This window comes from Pecten maximus, chromosome 9 (genome assembly GCF_902652985.1).
Source record: "Pecten maximus chromosome 9, xPecMax1.1, whole genome shotgun sequence".
Lineage (NCBI taxonomy): Eukaryota > Metazoa > Mollusca > Bivalvia > Pectinida > Pectinidae > Pecten > Pecten maximus.
Genome location: NC_047023.1, coordinates 33,428,981 through 33,450,066, shown reverse-complemented (window position 1 = coordinate 33,450,066; position 21,086 = coordinate 33,428,981). Strand labels below are relative to the sequence as shown.

The window sequence follows — 21,086 nt, the reverse complement described above, 5'->3', positions numbered from 1 at the left end:
CAGTCACCCTCTACCTCGTTAACGTTAACAGTCACCCACTACCTCGTTAACGTTAACAGTCACCCTCTACCTCGTTAACGTTAACAGTCACCCACTACCTCGTTAACGTTAACAGTCACCCTCTACCTCGTTAACGTTAACAGTCACCCACTACCTCGTTAACGTTAACAGTCACCCTCTACCTCGTTAAAGTTAACAGTCACCCACTACCCCTCGTTAACGTTAACAGTCACCCCTACCCCTCGTTAACAATCACCCACTACCTAGTTAACGTTAAAATCCCCCCTTTACCTCGTTAACGTTAACAGTCACCCATACCTCGTTAACGTTAAGTCACCCTCTACCTCGTTAACAATCACCCACTACCTAGTTAACGTTAAATCCCCCTTTACCTCGTTAACGTTAACAGTCACCCACTACCTCGTTAACGTTAACAGTCACCCTCTACCTCGTTAACGTTAACAGTCACCCACTACCTCGTTATATATGTCACCCACTACCTCGTTAACGTTAAGTCACCCTCTCCCTCGTTAACGTTAACAGTCACCCTCTACCTCGTTAACGTTAACAGTCACCCTCTGCCTCGTTAACGTTAACAGTCATCCTCTACCTCGATAACGTTTACAGTCACCCTCTACCTCGTTAACGTTAACAGTCACCATCTACCTCGTTAACGTTAACAGTCACCATCTACCTCGTTTTCAGTCTCTCACTACCTTGTTATCACCGACGACAATTGCCTCATTATCAGAGACACTCACTACCTCGTTATCCATTGATACAGATCTCCTTTACTGTTATAAAACAATTGTGACATCATATCTTGCAACAATAGCTACAAATAATTCCCATTAAGCGATATAAATAAACTTCCCTGTCGTAACCATATGCTATGAGATCAACCCTTGAATATAGAGACCAAGCAGCCAATTATTTTCCCATAGACTTTAGTGTTAACGTTTTGGAGTATTTCATTCAAATTCTTGAATTCAATATGACAATTATGGTTTATAACAAAAGTTTAGGGTCTGATTTAACACCTAATCAGAAACAAGAGCTGTTGGGGAACAGCATAGCTCGTCTCGCAAATGTTTGTCAATAAATAATTAAAATATATTAATTTGAATGGTTTCGCAAATTGCATTAATAATATTTATATTGTTTACTTGATCAGATTATGCTTTGTGAATTCATGCAATTTTCAAAACCATAACAAGTCCAAAAATTGGAAAATTCTGTTTTTTTCCCAAAAAAAAAATCTTTTAGTTTAACACCGGCAGAGGATAGTTTAACCTAAGAGGGACTCTATTGCCAAATATCAGCAACCTAGTACAATTATAAAGTGATGTATTAAAACCTCTTAACACTTGCACCAAAAACTTAACTTAACTTAACTTAATCGTTTAGTTTAACTTCGGCAGGGGATAGTTTGACTCCCACAGGGACCATATTACCATAAATTACTATGCCTTTCAACACTTGCACCAAAAATTTAACATTTGGAAAACCAACACCGACGCCGACGTCGACGCCGGAGTGACGACATAAGCTCTCACTCTTCTTCGAAGAGACGAGCTAAAAAAAGTTTTCTCCAGGGTAGCCATTTTGAAAATAGGTGAATTTCGCAGTAAAAATTCTCAAAAATCTTAAATGTTTACCTGTTTATTATCATTACCTGTACTTTTGGGGAAAAAATCAATCGGACTTACGAAATTTATATCAACATTTCTTATTGATAGTTACCTATCAGGCTACATATCTATTTTCTCACTTCATATCATACTGGCCAATCAGTGGCTGCCAGACATTTTATCCTTGGCTCAACTTTCTATACACAGGGGCTGTTTCAAAAATATATTTTTTCAATTGGTTGGTTGTTCCATGAACAATGACTTGGAGCTTTGATCCGTCTCCGATTACCGAGTATGACCGACCTTGACAACATAGACTAGATCGTCTCTGATAAGACGTCGGGACGTAAATAGTATGTGTAAATAAGTGCATATTATTTCAAGTGTACAAAATGTGCATTACCATATACATGTATATCTATTTAGTGAAGAAACAACCAATCCGAAGTCGCTAACCTCCTATTTGACAAACCTCATTCTGTAATGACAAGGCGATAATACATCACACAAGCCACATCGATTACTGTGATAAACGTTTTCGATGTATGTTTTAGTTTTTTATTATTAGCGAACGTTGGAGATATTGTTCATATTTAAATTTTGGCAACACCATGACCCTACCACAACAGTATACTCATACCCACCCCCCACCCCCAACCACAACCAAATCCGCCCTTGTCAACTGACTTAGTCTTTAATCATATCCTCAATTGTAGCTTTGGAGGCGTGTTGCATACGTGCATTGAGTATTGTATTATATTATATAAGTTAGTTAGTATAGTTAATGAGAGAACTTCCGACACAATAAACACGGGTCAGCATATAAGTATACAATGCTTTGTATTGGCCGAAGTTGTAGTATTAATATCTACAGCAGACGTAGATGGAGATAAGTATTCTACTCATTTATCGCCCCAATTCAATCTTCGTCTCATGTTCTCAGATAACATTACTTGGCTACTGACATATGAGCCACCATTTAGCCTCACCACACACCTAAACACACATATGTTGTGTTATTCATGTAAGCAATATATTGATTGTAAACCAGTTCGGACATGTCTCCAATATATGACAACATACCTGCTGCAACTGGTCATCTGATGCACCGAGATTTCCGCCTGCTTCAACTTCCATTGCAAGGCCCCACTAGGGACATTAGGGAGTTACGTGCCGGCCAGACGTGTGACGTTGGTCGGTTTTCTACCGCGTTTAAGTGTCGTTATCGCAGCGCGTACAGGTTGTGAGTTAAAACAGTTCGCTTTGTTAAAGTCGAAAACACTTCAGAATACACAGCTATCCATACGCTGTGTTAATACCACATCTACCCACGGTTGTTAAAGGGGGAGGCTATGCGTGTTAGCTTACGTAACACTATTTTTTACCTGTGCATTGATCATGTTCCGACAGCAATGGTCACGGCTCCTACACCCGGTCTCATTCTCTCATCCTAACTATTGAATAGTCGTCATGTAAATCTGTATTTTTGTGTTGTATGTTATGATCATTTTATCGAGTTTTGAGTTTTCTCAGTTGTTTCAGAATACATGTCTAATCAATATTTCCCACCCGGTTGCTAGACTTCTGTCCATGTAAGGTTTACAGGCCAATGACTGACAACTGATAATACTCAGTGGTAGTGCTATGCTCTGGGAATTCAAGAAATGTTCACTACGTAACAGACAAATAAACCGTGTCGTTTTTATAGTACATCCAGACAATGATTAACTCCTGTTAGGAAAATATTAAGGGATGGATTCCAAAAATCCTTACATGAAATCTGACGAATGATGTATTTTAATTGTGAATGTATCTTGATTGTGATGTATCTTGATAGTGACGCCTTGACTCACAATCAAGTGTCATCATTTTATGAATGGAAACTGCAAACCAATTAAGTTATATGAAGACTGAATCGGCGACTATATCCGCCTTTAACTGTTTCCGGTCCATAAAAAGTGTATAATGTGCTTGTAACATCCAATCGGTAACAAATTACAGACGAATGACTTTAAACGAATGAACAACAGCCAGATCTTATCTTTCCGTGTCAAATGGCTGCTACATTTTTTCAGGAACGTGTCTTACGACGCTCCCTGGCGACGCTCCCTGGCGACTGCCGCTCATGACTCAGTTATCTACTTTATGTAGGGAACAAGGAAGTTCTTGTTACCGAGGGTTAAACCAAGCAAACTTTAGATAAGTGCCAATGGTTAGAAACATGGCACAAGTGTTTCTTCAATCTAATACATAATGATTATGAATATTTAAACAAAACTCGCGGTTCACTATTAACACGCAATGTACTGCAGTTATAGTAGATAACATTGCAAAGCTATTAAAAGCAAAGTAGAAAGTTCGGTGAAGACGTGTACCTTTCTTTATTAACACATTAGCAGACATACATTGAAACATGCCGCATACACAATAAACGGTACATCAATGTAGCGAGCTCTCACGACTGATCATTTGATATTTCACTCTTCACAATATGATGAAAAAATGACATAACAAGATACCATTGTATAAGGCATTTAGTTGTCTTTTCATTTTTCTCCTTTTTTCAAAAATAACAATCAAGAGTGATCTAAATACTATATCCAATAGCCACGAATGATTCAGCTGGAATGTCACTTTGATTGTTTACAATATTTACATAATGCGTAGTGATGCGACCAGGTAAACTATCACTATTTGATATTAAAATACTAGTACTCTTTTATACAAAGTATAAAATCATTCATTCAGAAGCAAACAAATCACATACGTCAATAAGATGAAGTAATACGGTAAACCGTAAAATTCAAATTATCGTGGGTTATATTCATCCAATCACAACCCCGTCAGGTCATATACGTGTAGCAATGGTGATGCATAGGTGCTTAGCACGTTTATAAGTCCAAGGCCGATTATAGACTAATATATAGAGAAAGGTCTGGAACTCCTCCGTCCTGCAAAAATTGACCAATTTCATTCAAAGTGTCGTCAAAATTTTACCAGAAAAGATTTTTCCATGGCGATAGTCGAGTCGACGGTCATCTTGCCCGTGCCAATAGCCGGTCAATGAGATCACGGTTTACAAAACTTGAATGGCAAGTAGCAAGATGGCTGTCGACCTGACACCGATACCTGTCGATGCAGAAAACAACCGTGGGGAGCACGTGAGGAGAAATGGAATGAAGCGTTAGACAAGTAGATAAGTTTGTTTTGACCGCATATTTGTTAACATCAAACCCTGTAATTGTAGACCGTCACGTTTTCTGTGTAGCGAATACACATTTTCGTTTGGAAAAATGTTCTCGATCGTGTCCGACTAAAGAAAATTCATCATTTTTCCAGAGTTTCGAAGCTGCGTGTGAAAGAAATATACTATTTAGGTATGATTTCCTGGTGTCATGTTAAAGGTTACTATCTTAACTTTTGATTAAGACTTTCGGCATTGAAAAATCTTTTCTGGTAAAATTTTGACGACACTTTGAATGAAATATAATCGGTCTTATAAACGTGCTAAGCACCTATGGGTGATAAACTGATATGTTTATTGACCTCTCACCCAGTTAACACAATGGTTTGGAATTAGAGAAACATAAGCTACTACCGTAGATATTAATACTATATATTCTTTCCTTGTTCTCAAGTTGTAGTAATATATATAACCTATAATCTTACCCCTAAAGAGCATGTACACGTGTATCATACAATATACTATGTATATGATTAGTAACCATTTGTAATTACTTTTTTCAAAAGTCTGACTTTTTCACTGACTTTGAAAAAGATCAAATTAATATTTACCCTTCGCCAAAGTTCACCAAAATTGGGTAATGACCTTGATGGTGTGGTGTCGTGTTCTAGATGAGCTATCTTTTACTCAAGCTTTTTTGGCGCTGGTGAATGCACGGATGCAGAACAGACTCCATTTACTCATCGTCGGATACCCACGGTTGATTGAACTACACTGTACTACACTTCTTACCAATAGGTCAATTCAGTGAAAAATCCTTGTTTTAATGACGTCATTCTATAAATAGAAACCAATTAACATAACCATTTCAACATAAGAACTCTTTAGTTGAGAGGGGGAAATATAAAAAAGTATATGTTAATTAAATAAATGGCTGCGCCAAATGAAGTGATAGACAAATAGTGACCAAGAAGTCCTACAGGTCTTTAGTGTTTTAAACGAGTTTAGCCTTGTACGGCAATGTGTTTGGGATGATCGTACAGTAGCGTGTGCGTCAACAAGCTAAACAGAGTATCGAAATTGAACAACGATTCGGCAGTGTTCACATGAACAAAAAGAAGGGTGAAAATCGTGATAACCGGGTTTTCCATGACCTAGGTATGTTTTGATTGATTAATGATAAGTATACCTTAGTGCAGTGCAATCAACCCCGCGAGTATCCGACGATACCAATTACTAATAGAGTTTATAATGAAATGCGTGCTACATATTGTTATGTGAACACTATCAGGATATCACTGATCTAATGACGAAAGAATTTCGATGTGCTGAGAGTTCCAAAAAATAATGAAAGGAGAATAAAGTGAAAATATCTAAAGATAATTGTAACAAAACACATATTGTTTCTCATTAGTAATGCATGCTATAAATCATAACATCAGCAGTTAAAACATTCATGAAATAATTCCCTTGTTGAGTGATGATATTTTGATTTCGCCTGCTGTGCATGGTTTTCTATCATTAACAAAAATAATTGTCATTAACAAATGTAAATACTTTATGTAGATCATGATTAAACTTGATTGAGTGATACTGTATCGTTAGTAATATATATAAGAGCGGTATTAAATTAAGGTATCAGTATCATGATAATCGTATGGTTATACGATTATGATCCCCCTTACAATTAATTAAAAAACGCATGGAAAACTTCAGCTTGAATCAATATCTGGCTAAGGCTACTTCATAAGGAGTACAGAAGTACAATTTCATGAAATAATCAGTGAAATTACACAAAAGTACACAAACTTTCCTAAATTGTCCCTTTAATGTCACTATATAGCGCGAAAGTAAATACACTGCGAACAAGTCGGTGTTGCGCGAAATTCAATACCCACGAACTAGATCCGACTGAGACAACCGAGAAATATTAGCCTCGTGGAATTAAACAATTATAGCGTAATATTAAACTGTAACTGAATGACGAATAACTAGATATCTACACAGCCAGTGACGAGTGTATATTAATATAGGTAACATATTCACTAACAGGGGCAGTGATTGGAATGGGTAAACATTCTAACATTAAAGATAACAATAAAAACAGCAATAACAATAAAAAAAAAATCATCAACGTTATTTTACATATTCGGCTTTAAAATTGATTTTTTTTTATATCAAATCTATTCTGATAACTGAAAGGTCATCAATGCATAATATATTTAAATGTCGACACTGTCTGTCTAAATCGGCAAATAGTAATTGAGAACTACGAACAGTTGACAATAGCAGTATTCATTAAACGTATTGGTAAAGACAAATGGGTCATTAAAAATAAAGCGCAAGTCGCCTGATTCACATGTATAACAAGGTAAGTAAATAAAACATAGGAATAAAATATTAATGGATTCAGAAAATGCTCTGTCAAAAAATAAAATATTCAATCGATGGAAAATATATATTAAAATACATTATTACAATAGTCCACATTGTCGCTGAAGACCTTATTGTAAATAACTGCACTCGGCTGGTAGAGTGGTACCATACCCTCCTTTCACCTTGGTGGCCGGGGTTCGATTCAACGATCGGGCCTGAAAAGTTATGGAGTTTATATAACCTTCACAGCCACGTTGATTTTCTCCTGGTAATCCAGTGTCCTCCCACAGTAAGACCACTCGCATGTTTATGCAAATTGATACGATTTGTTTCGTATTTTTGTAACATAAGTTTATAGGTAATTAAATGACGACATTATTCCAAAATAACGGGCAATGACGTCACGTAGGAGTCTAGGGAACAGAGGTCACCCTGGTCGAGGAACGTGTCCACAGTAGAGCCGGAACTGACATGCTTCGAGCTGGCATATATGACCTTTGGCTTGCCCTGTCTCGACTCCGGACTGACACAAACATGCGAGATGACAGATCCTGTGTTAAGAATCAACAACAAAGAATACACACGTTATTTACATTTGATCAATACAAAACAATAAAAAGGAGAATACCGACATGAAAACGTAATCACAATTCTTACTCAAAATCAATAAAGGAAGAGCAAGAGCAAAATAAGACCAGGTGCTCCGGAAGAGTAAGCGCCTACTGCTTCATCGACGACGCATTCCGTGCAATTCTAGGTCATTTTCAATACTCACTGTAAAACATACCGAAACTGTTCAATTCAATCGATAAACCTATAAACCTTTGATAGCACTTGGGGAATAACTTGGAGTCTATAATATAGCGTTACGACTTCGAGATGCAATGCAGTTCCTACCTGCGTGTGAATGTCCTCCTTTATATCGTCCAGGCGCACCACCCTGATAACCACCTGCTACATAGTCATTAGTCGCTTGGTTCTGACTTGGTGAACTACGGTTATATACTATTTCCTGTCCTCCTGTGGCTCCTGTATCCCCACTCTCTGTGAGATCCTCCCTAGAGCCGTCACAATCGGGGGCGTTACAGCTATGCCTGTTCCGGGTTCGCTTAGTTCGACGACGAGATGGTGGGCGAATCTCTGGAATTACCAATAGTGTTTTCTTTTATTTTTCCTTTTGAAACGATATGTAAATATACCCAGTAAACAGAAATATAACGGTTTTCACCCACACGTAGAATATATTCTAAGTTAACCAAACCACACATAAAATAGTTTTAACGGGAACACCTGTTTCATTACAAGATAGTTTACTTGGTTTTGAGAGTATTTTGCATATGCTCAATTTGTTCTACAAAAGAAAAGGAAAAAAAGAGAGAGAGAAAAGAGGAAAATACGTTCATATACTTTGCTTATATCAAAATTTTTACTTCAATTTTACATATCCAAATTTTCAGTCAATAACTTACCTGAAGCAAAGGCGATATTTCCACATTGGTAACACTCGCTCCCCACATTCCTCTGCCCGTGTCCACTAGAACGGACGAACGAAGAATCGAATCTTATTATCTAAGCCAAACAATCAGTTCTTATCAACAAGCAATATTCTGATTTTACCGATAATGCAGATCCACCCTTTTGTCCAGCAACGGGCATAAACAAACCATGTAGTACATCACAAAAATCGAACACTGTTATACCAGCGTCAATTACATATAGATGCTGGCAAAAATAAGGATCATTTGTGATATCTGATTCCATATCGTGAACCACATGTTCCTGAAGTGCGCTGTGAGTTTGAATTAATAAGTTAGTAATGTAAATTACCTGAATTCATTTCCACATTCACAGTTAAAGATAGCCCATCCCCATTCATTCTCTGTAGGCACTGGGTCATATTTCACATGGCACCGGTGACATCTCGACACCTGTAACAGTAAAAATCTATTAACGACATTTTGTTTATCCTGCAAGAAAAAAGTGATGGTTGTCTTTGAATTATGATTATGTTCACTCCCCCTTCCCATATAGCGTTGAGATGACTTATTATAGAGACTTCATATTTTAGCATCTACTCGAATTGTTACGTATAAGTGTTTTGATAAAAGATCCACTCTCAAAATATCTGTATTACCGGACTCCAATAAAAAAAATCACAATATAAATTCTAAAATAGTAACACTGATGAATTTATTACGCCAACTGTGATAAGAATGAAAACGATTAGTTTCATATAAAGCTTTACATTACCCTGTGCCATTGGGATAACAAACCATTTTCCGTTTGACATCTCACACTCGAAAGCTACACTCAAAGAAGTTCTGATTGTAAACACCTTTCTAGCCCCTCCCAACCCAACCTGAATACTAATATGTGTATAGAATTTTTAACACTTCTGGCTGCAATTAAAGTGATATTGACAGTTGTTTCCCGCCGACTTTACTATTGTACCAATGTTAATTATCAACCGATTTTCAACATTTATCATGAAATATTCAATGTTTGTGCGAGGGAATATATATCATACTATGCCTTTAACGGGGTAAATTAGTAGTTCAATCCTCAAAGCACCAAGGTATGTCTTCCCAAAAGGTAGTGCCATAAGAAATGAACACTTACATAATTCAAATTAACTGCTATGCTACTGTTCTATGTTATGGAGGAATACTATGATTTCGTATATCGAGTTAATTTTAATGATATAAGAAATCAATTTTTCGACAGTGTTTGATTTCAATAGTATAATATACGAAAGATGTTTACTAAAATCATGTTTTTTATTAAAGGTATATACTCTGTCCAATGAGATGTACTATAAACATACCATAAACAGACGAAGCCAAGGACATATAAAATGATATAACCTCTTTTCTGCTGGGTACTCTCCGCCACCAGAAACGGTCACAATCTTTGCAAGAGAAGAGCCGTGTATGAGCAGATATTCCGTCGGCCAGATTCCGCGCTATATCTCGGTCGCTCTGGATACCCCTTATTTCATCCTTTAAAACATCGCACACAACAGATATGATATGGGGTATGTGCATAAAAATAAACACTTGTTTATTACCTTAAACAGCTTACCTAAACGGAACAATATTAATCGTGGAATAGTTTCAGCAATTTGGTACAATGAACTAAATATCAAATAAATATATCACAATGATTTTAAGATATACAACAAGCAAGATATAGTTATAAAAAAAAGAGTAATTTGTTATATGTTAAACTTTTTTACAGACAACCAGAAGAGACCAGTTTGACACCAGGATGTATAGTCTTGGTCAAAAAACAGAAAGACAGAAGAGGAAGGATTGCTCCATAGAAAAATGAATAAACGAACCAAAGACAAAATCAATAAAAACCGATCATCCTACCTCTGTTAGTCTTTGGATCACTTGTCGAACAGCACGTGGCTCATCTAGAAAATAAGAACTCTAATATATTAAGATATATCAATATTAATAGTATAAGGTATCGAAGATATTCAATACGGGCACTCCCAATTAATGTGTATTACGGACTTTTAGTACAATCAAATTTCGATGACATCAGATACACCAAATGGTCACAACAATCGTAACTATTACCGGTATACGTTCCCAATAGTGTTTATCACAAACATACAATAAACAGAATGAGTCAAGAGCTGATTAATTGAGATGTCTTGTTTATTGTTATTTAAATGTCAAATCTATAATTAAATAATGATTACTTCAGAAATACAAGTTATACCCCACTGGTAATAGGGAATTAGGTAATGCTACAACATTACAGACAAGCTGGATAAGGCTGAAAACCTGTATGTTATCATGCATATCTACTTTCCCCCGATAGAGATATAATGAAATATTACAATATATTCCCTAAATGGACCTGTTTCTATTTCCATGCAAACCGCATGCTTGTGTGAAGTACACGTGCGCTGATAAAGACTTAATTTTGAATTACTATACGATGTTTAACTGTACTTTACATATGCTTTTCGTAAGGGTTTTAATGTCTATAGCATATGACCATCAGGTCAAACATCCAGAAAAAAATAATAGTATTACTGACTTTGCTGTATAAATCTGAAGACCTCGCCTTCGTTCCAGTCGTGTTTCACAAGAAGGGCATTTATTTCCCCTTGAGTGAACCTCCCATGGTACAGTTCCCGTAAACTGAGTACCTTGAAAAAAAAAGAGAGAAATTTTTGTCCACAACAAAATGCAATAAGACAATTTAACTAGTTTTGGGTATTAATCACAAATAATAGGTAACTCGGGCATAGTCGGCGTTTTAATAATTCTTTCTTGTCTCGAGCTAAAGCGGTCAAAACTATGATACTCTACAGCATAGAGAATGTAACAACACATTGTGTTGACCTCTGGTTCACTGTACACACAGTTTGTTCAGTAGTCGTCCCTTTCAAAACGACCCAACCCGCATTCATTAAGATGTTTTTTTCCAAAATCTAGAAAACAAAAACATGAAATAGTCTGTTTTCCCTAATAATGCCCTAGACCAAAGTTTATCAAAATACATTCAGTCTTTCAGGACTTTTAGCGATTAAATGAAATATTGATGGGCGGCAGACACTGTGCTATGGCAAAAGCTCATGGGTCATTCAGACCAGGTGAGCTAAAAGAAATACTTAAGATACTTTAACGAATAACTGTAATAGCCGAAGAGAATATAAAACAAGTTGTTATATTATCGACATGTTCACCTGCTTTCCGGTTGGACTTTTTACCTCCTTATCAACTATTATCGCAGGTTCACGACACAGTGTTAGATAAAGGAAAGGAAATTCAAATATAGTTATTTGAGACGTAAACAAAGTGTTTTAAAGGGTATACATTCACGGCTAGTATAGGAAATTCTTGTTTGTACATTACATTTCTTATTGTGTGTATATAGAAATCAGTCAAGCATAACTAAACAGTATACGTAGTAACTTATGAGCAAGGGATCCATAATATGTCTTTTGATTTATATATACATATATTTTTTTTTATAATATAGATACAATTGGTCATGTAGTAATAACGTATAGACATTGAACATGTAAAAGTTACACCAGTTTATTAGTAGTTATACAACGAACGATATCGTTATGTTTGTGTTAATAGATAGTTAATTCGCCGAAGGTCTATTGTAATTAATTAGAAAACAAATAAATAGTCAAAATATAAGGTTTAACGAAATAACAGCGCAAGTTGAATCGATGTGATGACAGTGCTTGCTATGTAGCAAATGCTTTTCGAGCAGCGGGTATAGCAATGACATTTTCGGGCGGCAAATCCCATATTGCTGACTAAAAATACAATGTAGTTTGTTTTAATGTAAATTGAATAGATATCTAAATAATTCAAAGGTATTTATAAAGAAAGCGTAATTTGAACATTAAAAACCAAATGAGTGGGTGATCGAAAAATCTTATATACACATGTATATATATAACATAATAGTATCACAACTAATATACACATGTGTATATATATAACATAGTATCACAACTAATATATATTTATAACATAGTATCACAACTAATATATATATATATATATATATATATATAACATAGTATCACAACTAATATATATATATATAACATAGTATCACAACTAATATATATATATATATAACATAGTATCACAACTAATATATATATATATATATATATATAACATAGTATCACAACTAATATATATATATATAACATAGTATCACAACTAATATATATATATATAAAATAGTATCACAACTAATATATATATATATATAACATAGTATCAGAACTAATATATATATATATATAACATAGTATCACAACTAATATATATAACATAGTATCACAACTAATATATATATATATAACATAGTATCACAACTAATATATATATATAACGGCCAAAGCTTCAAAACTTACAATTGATCAGAAATGAAACAGACCAAAACCACCTAAGCTTATCATGACGTTCACATCTTTAATCCTCTGGGTTACACTTATTGTAATGCCAGAGTCAGTTTGCTTCTCCAGACTCAGGATTGAATGCAGTGATTCTAAAATCTGATTCCACCTCAAAAAATGGAAATAAAAGTCGACTGTATCTGGTTAATCGAGAAAGAAACAAAGGACCTTTTGTATTTAGGTTTATAATGCTGACTGGGAGACAAACTATCCCCAATTCAATCAGCAAAGCAATTAAGATTTTTTGTCTTGCATCCTATCTTTAAAGAAGGGGACCGTGATAGCTCAGAGGGTTAGAGCACAGGCCACGTAACCTATGGTGAAGGTTTGTGTTTTTAGTGAAAGGTCTGTGCTCTCGTGGTTGTATCCTAACTGGACAAGACACCTTTCTGGATGGCATGCGATGGGGCTCCCGTATATAGTGAGGTAGTCACCATTATTACAAGGCTACCCCGCCTCAACATGACCCTGGCAGTTCACGTGACGATAAACACCACAAACAAACAAACAAAAATTGAAGAAGTAAACCATTAGTGCTGTAGTACTACAGTACTTTTCTTGCAAATCAATACAACCTAGCTTAACTCCATTGATATGTCGTTATGTACTCCTCATTGTCACGTGATTGTGTTCATTTGGTGACTTTTACCTTATATGTCCATTTACATTTGTAAACATTTTTAAACATGAAATTTAGAATGGCATGTGAAAGACATGGTTAATTTCAAATTACCCTTACACCAGTTTCATCAACGCTCCTTCACTTAGGGAAATTCGTTAGTAAACCGTCAGATTAATCCATAGTTAAGGAACCTTCCTCAGTAAACTGTCAGATTAGTCCATAGTTAAGGAACCTTCCTCAGTAAACTGTCAGATTAGTCCTTAGTTAAGGAACTTTCCTCAGTAATCTGTCAGATTAGTCCATAGTTAAGGAACCTTCCTCAGTAAACTGTCAGATTAGTCCACAGTTAAGGAACCTTCCTCAGTAAACTGTCAGATTAGTCCATAGTTAAGGAACCTTCCTCAGTAAACTGTCAGATTAGTCCTTAGTTAAGGAACCTTCCTCAGTAAACTGTCAGATTAGTCCATAGTTAGGGAACTTAACTCAGTAAACCGTCAGATTAGTCTATAGTTAAGGAACCTTCCTCAGTAAACTGTCAGATTAGTCCTTAGTTAAGGTTCAGTTAACTGTCAGATTATTTCTTAGTTAATGAACCTTCTTCAGTAAACTGTCAGATTAGTCCTTAGATAAGGAACCTTCCTCAGTAAACTGTCAGATTAGTCCTTAGTTAAGGAACCTTCCCCAGTAAACTGTCAGATTAGTCCTTAGTTAAGGAACCTTCCTCAGTAAACCGTCAGATTAGTCCTTAGTTAAGGAACCTTCCTGAGTAAACTGTCAGATAAGTCATTAGTTAAGGAACCTTCCTCAATAAACTGTCAGATTAGTCCTTAGTTAAGGAACCTTCCTGAGTAAACTGTCAGATAAGTCATTAGTTAAGGAACCTTCCTCAGTAAACTGTCAGATTAGTCCTTAGTTAAGGAACCTTCCTCAGTAAACTGTCAGATTAGTCCTTAGTTAAGGAACCTTCTTCAGTAAACTGTCAGATTAGTCCTTAGTTAAGGAACCTTCTTCAGTAAACTGTCAGATTAGTCCTTAGTTAAGGAACCTTTCTCAGTAAACTGTCAGATTAGTCCTTAGTTAAGGAACCTTCCTCAGTAAACTGTCAGATTAGTCCTTAGTTAAGGAACCTTTCTCAGTAAACTGTCAGATTAGTCCATAGTTAAGGAACCTTCCTCAGTTAACTGTCAGATTAGTCCATAGTTAAGGAACCTTCCACTGTAAACTGTCAGATTAGTCCTTAGTTAAGGAACCTTCCTCAGTAAACTGTCAGATTAGTCCTTAGTTAAGGAACCTTCCTCAGTAAACTGTCAGATTAGTCCTTAGTTAAGGAACCTTCCTCAGTAACTGTCAGATTAGTCCTTAGTAAGGAACCTTCCTCAGTAAACTGTCAGATTAGTCCTTAGTTAAGGAACCTTCCTCAGTAAACTGTCAGATTAGTCCTTAGTTAAGGAACCTTCCTCAGTAAACTGTCAGATTAGTCCTTAGTTAAGGAACCTTCCTCAGTAAACTGTCAGATTAGTCCTTAGTTAAGGAACCTTCCTCAGTAAACTGTCAGATTAGTCCTTAGTTAAGGAACCTTCCTCAGTAAACTGTCAGATTAGTCCTTAGTTAAGGAACCTTCCAGTAAACTGTCAGATTAGTCCTTAGTTAAGGAACCTTCCTCAGTAAACTGTCAGATTAGTCCTTAGTTAAGGAACCTTCCTCAGTAAACTGTCAGATTAGTCCTTAGTTAAGGAACCTTCCTCAGTAAACTGTCAGATTAGTCCTTAGTTAAGGAACCTTCCTCAGTAAACCTGTCAGATTAGTCCTTAGTTAAGGAACCTTCCTCAGTAAACTGTCAGATTAGTCCTTAGTTAAGGAACCTTCCTCAGTAAACTGTCAGATTAGTCCTTAGTTAAGGAACCTTCCTCAGTAAACTGTCAGATTAGTCCTTAGTTAAGGAACCTTCCTCAGTAAACTGTCAGATTAGTCCTATAGTTAAGGAACCTTCCTCAGTAAACTGTCAGATTAGTCCTTAGTTAAGGAACCTTCCTCAGTAAACTGTCAGATTAGTCCTTAGTTAAGGAACCTTCCTCAGTAAACTGTCAGATTAGTCCTTAGTTAAGGAACCTTCCTCAGTAAACTGTCAGATTAGTCCTTAGTTAAGGAACCTTCCTCAGTAAACTGTCAGATTAGTCCTTAGTTAAGGAACCTTCCTCAGTAAACTGTCAGATTAGTCCTTAGTTAAGGAACCTTCCTCAGTAAACTGTCAGATTAGTCCTTAGTTAAGGAACCTTCCTCAGTAAACTGTCAGATTAGTCCTTAGTTAAGGAACCTTCCTCAGTAAACTGTCAGATTAGTCCTTAGTTAAGGAACCTTCCTCAGTAAACTGTCAGATTAGTCCTTAGTTAAGGAACCTTCCTCAGTAAACCGTCAGATTAGTCCTTAGTTAAGGAACCTTCCTCAGTAAACTGTCAGATTAGTCCTTAGATAAGGAACCTTCCTCAGTAAACTGTCAGATTAGTCCTTAGTTAAGGAACCTTCCTCAGTAAACTGTCAGATTAGTCCTTAGTTAAGGAACCTTCCTCAGTAAACTGTCAGATTAGTCCTTAGTTAAGGAACCTTCCTCAGTAAACTGTCAGATTAGTCCTTAGTTAAGGAACCTTCCATAAATTCTGTGCTTTCCGTTGGAAAATTTAAATTGAGGGAATGACCTTAAAGTAAGCAATATTGATGAAACCGACCCCTGTTTATCATATAAACATATGATTTCTTGGTGTTTGTCTATATGTTATATTAGTGTGTATCTGGATGTTTTATTAGTGTGTGTCCATATGTTTTATTAATGTGTGTCTATATGTTTTATAAATGTGTGTATATATGTTTTATTTTTGTGGTTCTATATATTTTCTTTTAAAAATAGATTTGGCATTAGTTAGCATTTTTCAAAGAAACCATGTTAATATTAGTTTTGTATTCAGCTTGTTTCTGATTTTTATTTATCTGGAAGTCCAGCTGTTTTTACTTTCGCTTTCGATATCACTATTCCCACAATCTAGACTGGTTGGTAAAACACAAAGCGTACTAATATATCAGATATAAACTACACCTGAGTTTTTACCTGTCTTAGTCGGTCCTGTCGTTCACTTTTGTTGTCTGCCATAATGATCTAAATCATCAGTAATCAGATCCCTGATCGTGCTAGGTTTGACATAGATCACAAGTACAAGGTGTACAACTGTTCTCTGATCCTGGTGTGAAGGATGTGTAAAACGTTTGAACGGATTTGTGCATTACGTCACTGTATTATGTACAGTTATTTTATCAACTCAATCTTTGACGCTAGATAGCAGTTGTAAATGTGTCATTATTTTTTTTTTTTTTTTTTTAGATATGTAAACATAACCTGTTTTCCCTTCATATTACCAATGCAAAAGTATAAATCTTTGTAATATACCTAGTACTAAAGGATCTTCAGACATGCGAAAACATGATTACCACATAAAAAAAACTGAAAAAAGCTAAATATCATGATTTTTGCCCCATAATGACCCCCACCTCCACATTTTTTCCTGCTTAGAATTAAAGCTCTTTATCCTGATGACAGATTAACCTTGTTTTGACATATGTTAAACATTAACTTTTTCTGCTATAATTTAATAACTTCATCTACTGGGAACCAAAACTTGCTTCTACTAAAGTTAGCTTTTCCTTCGGGTAATCCCAAAATGGTAATCATGTACACATTTTAAATTTGCTTTAAACAAATGAATGTGTCATTATTAAATAATTTTAGATGTTGGATGTATCAGTCAGGGGCTAAATGAAGAGGTTCACTTTTTGTCATTTGCTAGTTGCGAGTTGCAAAATGCGATTGCAAAATGCGAGTTGCAAAACGCGAGTTGCGAGTTTTAAAATGCGAGTTGCGAGCAACTGACAACTCGCATTTTGTAACTCGCAACTCGAAGAAAAGGAACCCTCCTAAATGAAGGTGCCAGCGATGTCTGTTTTTATTGAAATGATTTTATATTGAAATAATTTAATATAAATTATATATATACACTGCACACACACCACCGTATACGTAATCCACATGCCTAATATGTAAACCGGAAATGTAAGCATGGCGGGTAATACAACGATACGGTCGTCGGATAAGCGGATTTAAAAAAACAACACAAAAACCGTGTAATATATTTTTTCTTTTTATTTTTTTATGCCTAGTCAATAGATATATAAGGTACAGTACACAATATGGAAACTAGTAAATTAAATTAGTGTGTGAATGAAGTATGACGAGTGAGAGCCCTCTTGTGAAAGGACAAATATTGTAATGTGTATTGCTATAAATCTGAGTGAATAAAATGTTTGTTTGGAAAAAAAAAAACAAAAAAAAATATTTAAAAGATTGTAATTCAAATCACCTGTTATGCACGAACAAAATATCAACGAAAAACCCTCGATATACTGTAGATAGCAAATACCCCGGGTTACAGTAATGGCATATAAATATCCGTTAAATAAACTAACATTTATGTACATGTACGACTCTTAGTTTGTGACGTGTATGGAAACTAACTGATATTAATCCATACGGCTTATAGCGAGTGAAATGTATGGATACTAATATATTTTAATTTACTGATATTAAAACAACGGCTTATAGCGTGATATTCAAACTGACCATTTATATTTGCACTTCATTTAATTGTATATGATCCAGGTGGATATTCAAACCGATCATTTCTAGGTACCAATCTAGGGAACTAAAATTTACACGACATATTTGTGGCAAATCTTCGATAAAGTGATTCCAGAAATATTTCGTGAATAAGGTCGAATAATCAGTATCAATCCCCGAAATAAATCGATCCATATTCCACGGGCCACTATTTTATACCCAAAGATAGTCCTTATATGTAGAGATGTATAGTGTCATTTTGAAAGTTGGTTCGTTTTTGGCACAAAGCTTTACGAGGAGAAAGAAATTCTCACCTCACCGGAATAAACATTGATATTCATTCACATTCGTCATGTAGTATACGATCATATCACACAAGCCGGACACGAACATCGCATCATTCCAATACAGGTTAGTACTCACAAATGTATTCATCTCGCACACAGGGAAGGCCGTCCTTGACATTGACCATAGCTGATGATAGGACGTTAAACAATACACAGGGAAGGCCGTCCTTGACATTGACCATAGCTGATGATAGGACGTTAAACAATACACAGGGAAGGCCGTCCTTGACATTGACCATAGCTGATGATAGGACGTTAAACAATACACAGGGAATGCCGTCCTTGACATTGACCATAGCTGATGATAGGACGGTAAACAATACACAGGGAAGGCCGTCCTTGACATTGATCATAGCTGATGATAGGACGTTAAACAATACACAGGGAAGGCCGTCCTTGACATTGACCATAGCTGATGATAGGACGTTAAAAATACCTAACTAAACTAAAACCAATAATCTTAGAAGAAAAGTAGGGTCCTAAAAAAACACCAAACTCTGTTATCTTTTTTTTCTCATTATTACATGTATTATTTCTTTTAATTTGCAGTATTTTAGAGTATTCTAAAACATACCTGGATATGTCATTAATGTTCCAGTAAAAGGTCAACGGGGTCTGTAATTTACGTTTTAATACTACATATGATATATATTTTTCAATTCCACAAAGATACTTCTTTCTCTTGTTTACATTTTGGGACATATTTTTTCTCAGATTTGTTGAAGACACTTCATTTCCACATCAATATTATCATTTTGGAATAACTTTACTAATAATTAAGTCAACTTCAAGGGTGAAAATGAAGTATTTTTTCAAATTATCAATTTTGCTTTAGGCAACGAAGAATACCACCAGATTTTATTCATAATTTGTATAACTGCTTAATGTGTTTACATGTTACGTATCAATGATCAATGTATTTATCATTTTATCACCTATTTAACTACTATTGATAACACCTATGGATATTGACTTACAAAACAAAGAGACGTCACATTCACTAATTGAGTTTGATGCATATGTTTATAAAAGTACTGAATGTAGAGTACTTATAGTACTTCCCGATTACACTCTCAGATGATTTTGACACACGTGATATTGACACACGTGATATTGACACACGTGAGTTTGACACACGTGATATTGATACACGTGATATTGACACACGTGATATTGACACGTGATATTGACACACGTGATAATGACACACGTGATATTGACACACGCGATATTGACACACGCGATTTTGACACACGCGATATTGACACACGTGATATTTACACACGTGATATTGACACACGTGATATTTACACACGTGATATTGACACACGTGATTTTGACACACGTGATATAGACACACGTGATATTGACACACGTGTTTTGACACACGTGATATTGACACCGTTCAATACAAACCGAGAGTTAGCTTAGAGTCAAATTGAATTAAACTGCGTCATACAGCTTTTTGAGAGCTAATACAATGCTGAACTTGTTGATGTGACAAATTGATTTTTCTCATGCTGTATAAAAACAATCAAATATCATTTATTGGTATATCATCAACAAATATTCTTTAAATGAAAAAATACGACAAATATTAAGATTTGATAAAAATAAAATATAAACGGCTATATCTTCATTATATAATGACTTTGTATCCACCTTTTAATGATCAAATAATCATATAATTATGCTGTGCATTGTCCTTTTGCCTTGGTCATTAGCGCTTGAATAGTCCGAAAACTATTTTCCCAGATTCCAATTATTTTCATTTTTTTTAAATTTGGAATATTGGAGCTATAATTCTAAGTAAATAATCCTAATAGACAAAGCTTTCATGATACCAAGTTTTTATATAAATGTTCAAAATCCTTTATTTGTCATCTTAACATAACTGTATACATAATGTACCAATAAGCCAATAAAGATTCGATAAAAGATACTAAATGTTTCAGGAAGGTAACAAAATAAGAAAAACGTTGGTTTAGAAATATGGTCAGTTACTGAATATGTAGGTCCTTTAGACCTTTTTCCTGATTTGTTTTTCTTTTTTTTCAAGTGTATATTTTGTATTACCATTAAGATAACTTCAAACATACAAAGTCTGAAAGAAATCCGGGTCTGTGTGATTTCTGTGGGAAATTAACATCACCTTGGACTCACGCCACGTGTACGTGTGTGCTAAGAACGACAACTCTGGGTAAGATTGGCACCGTTACAACTATTTAATTGATGCCTGACGTAACTTATTAGTTTTGATGTGTATTGGTATCGGGCATTTCCGTTGCTCTATAAGTAGTTCGACAGATTGGA

General features: G+C 35.4%; 1 protein-coding gene across 1 annotated transcript in view; it reads right to left on the bottom strand.

Moving 5' to 3' along the window:
- The window catches only part of LOC117333970, a 32,646-nt gene extending 15,647 nt beyond the window's left edge, over positions 1-16,999 (bottom strand). Inside the window, exons 1-9 of the mRNA XM_033893391.1 lie at positions 16,867-16,999; positions 11,248-11,359; positions 10,566-10,609; positions 10,056-10,190; positions 9,019-9,119; positions 8,661-8,725; positions 8,089-8,331; positions 7,570-7,742; positions 2,715-2,780 (exon numbers count right to left, since the gene is read on the bottom strand). Coding sequence (XP_033749282.1) covers positions 2,715-2,780; positions 7,570-7,742; positions 8,089-8,331; positions 8,661-8,725; positions 9,019-9,119; positions 10,056-10,190; positions 10,566-10,609; positions 11,248-11,359; positions 16,867-16,908 — 981 coding nt within the window. The 5' untranslated portion in view covers positions 16,909-16,999. The remainder of the gene's footprint in view (positions 1-2,714; positions 2,781-7,569; positions 7,743-8,088; positions 8,332-8,660; positions 8,726-9,018; positions 9,120-10,055; positions 10,191-10,565; positions 10,610-11,247; positions 11,360-16,866) is intronic.
- Positions 17,000-21,086: the final 4,087 nt, after the last annotated feature.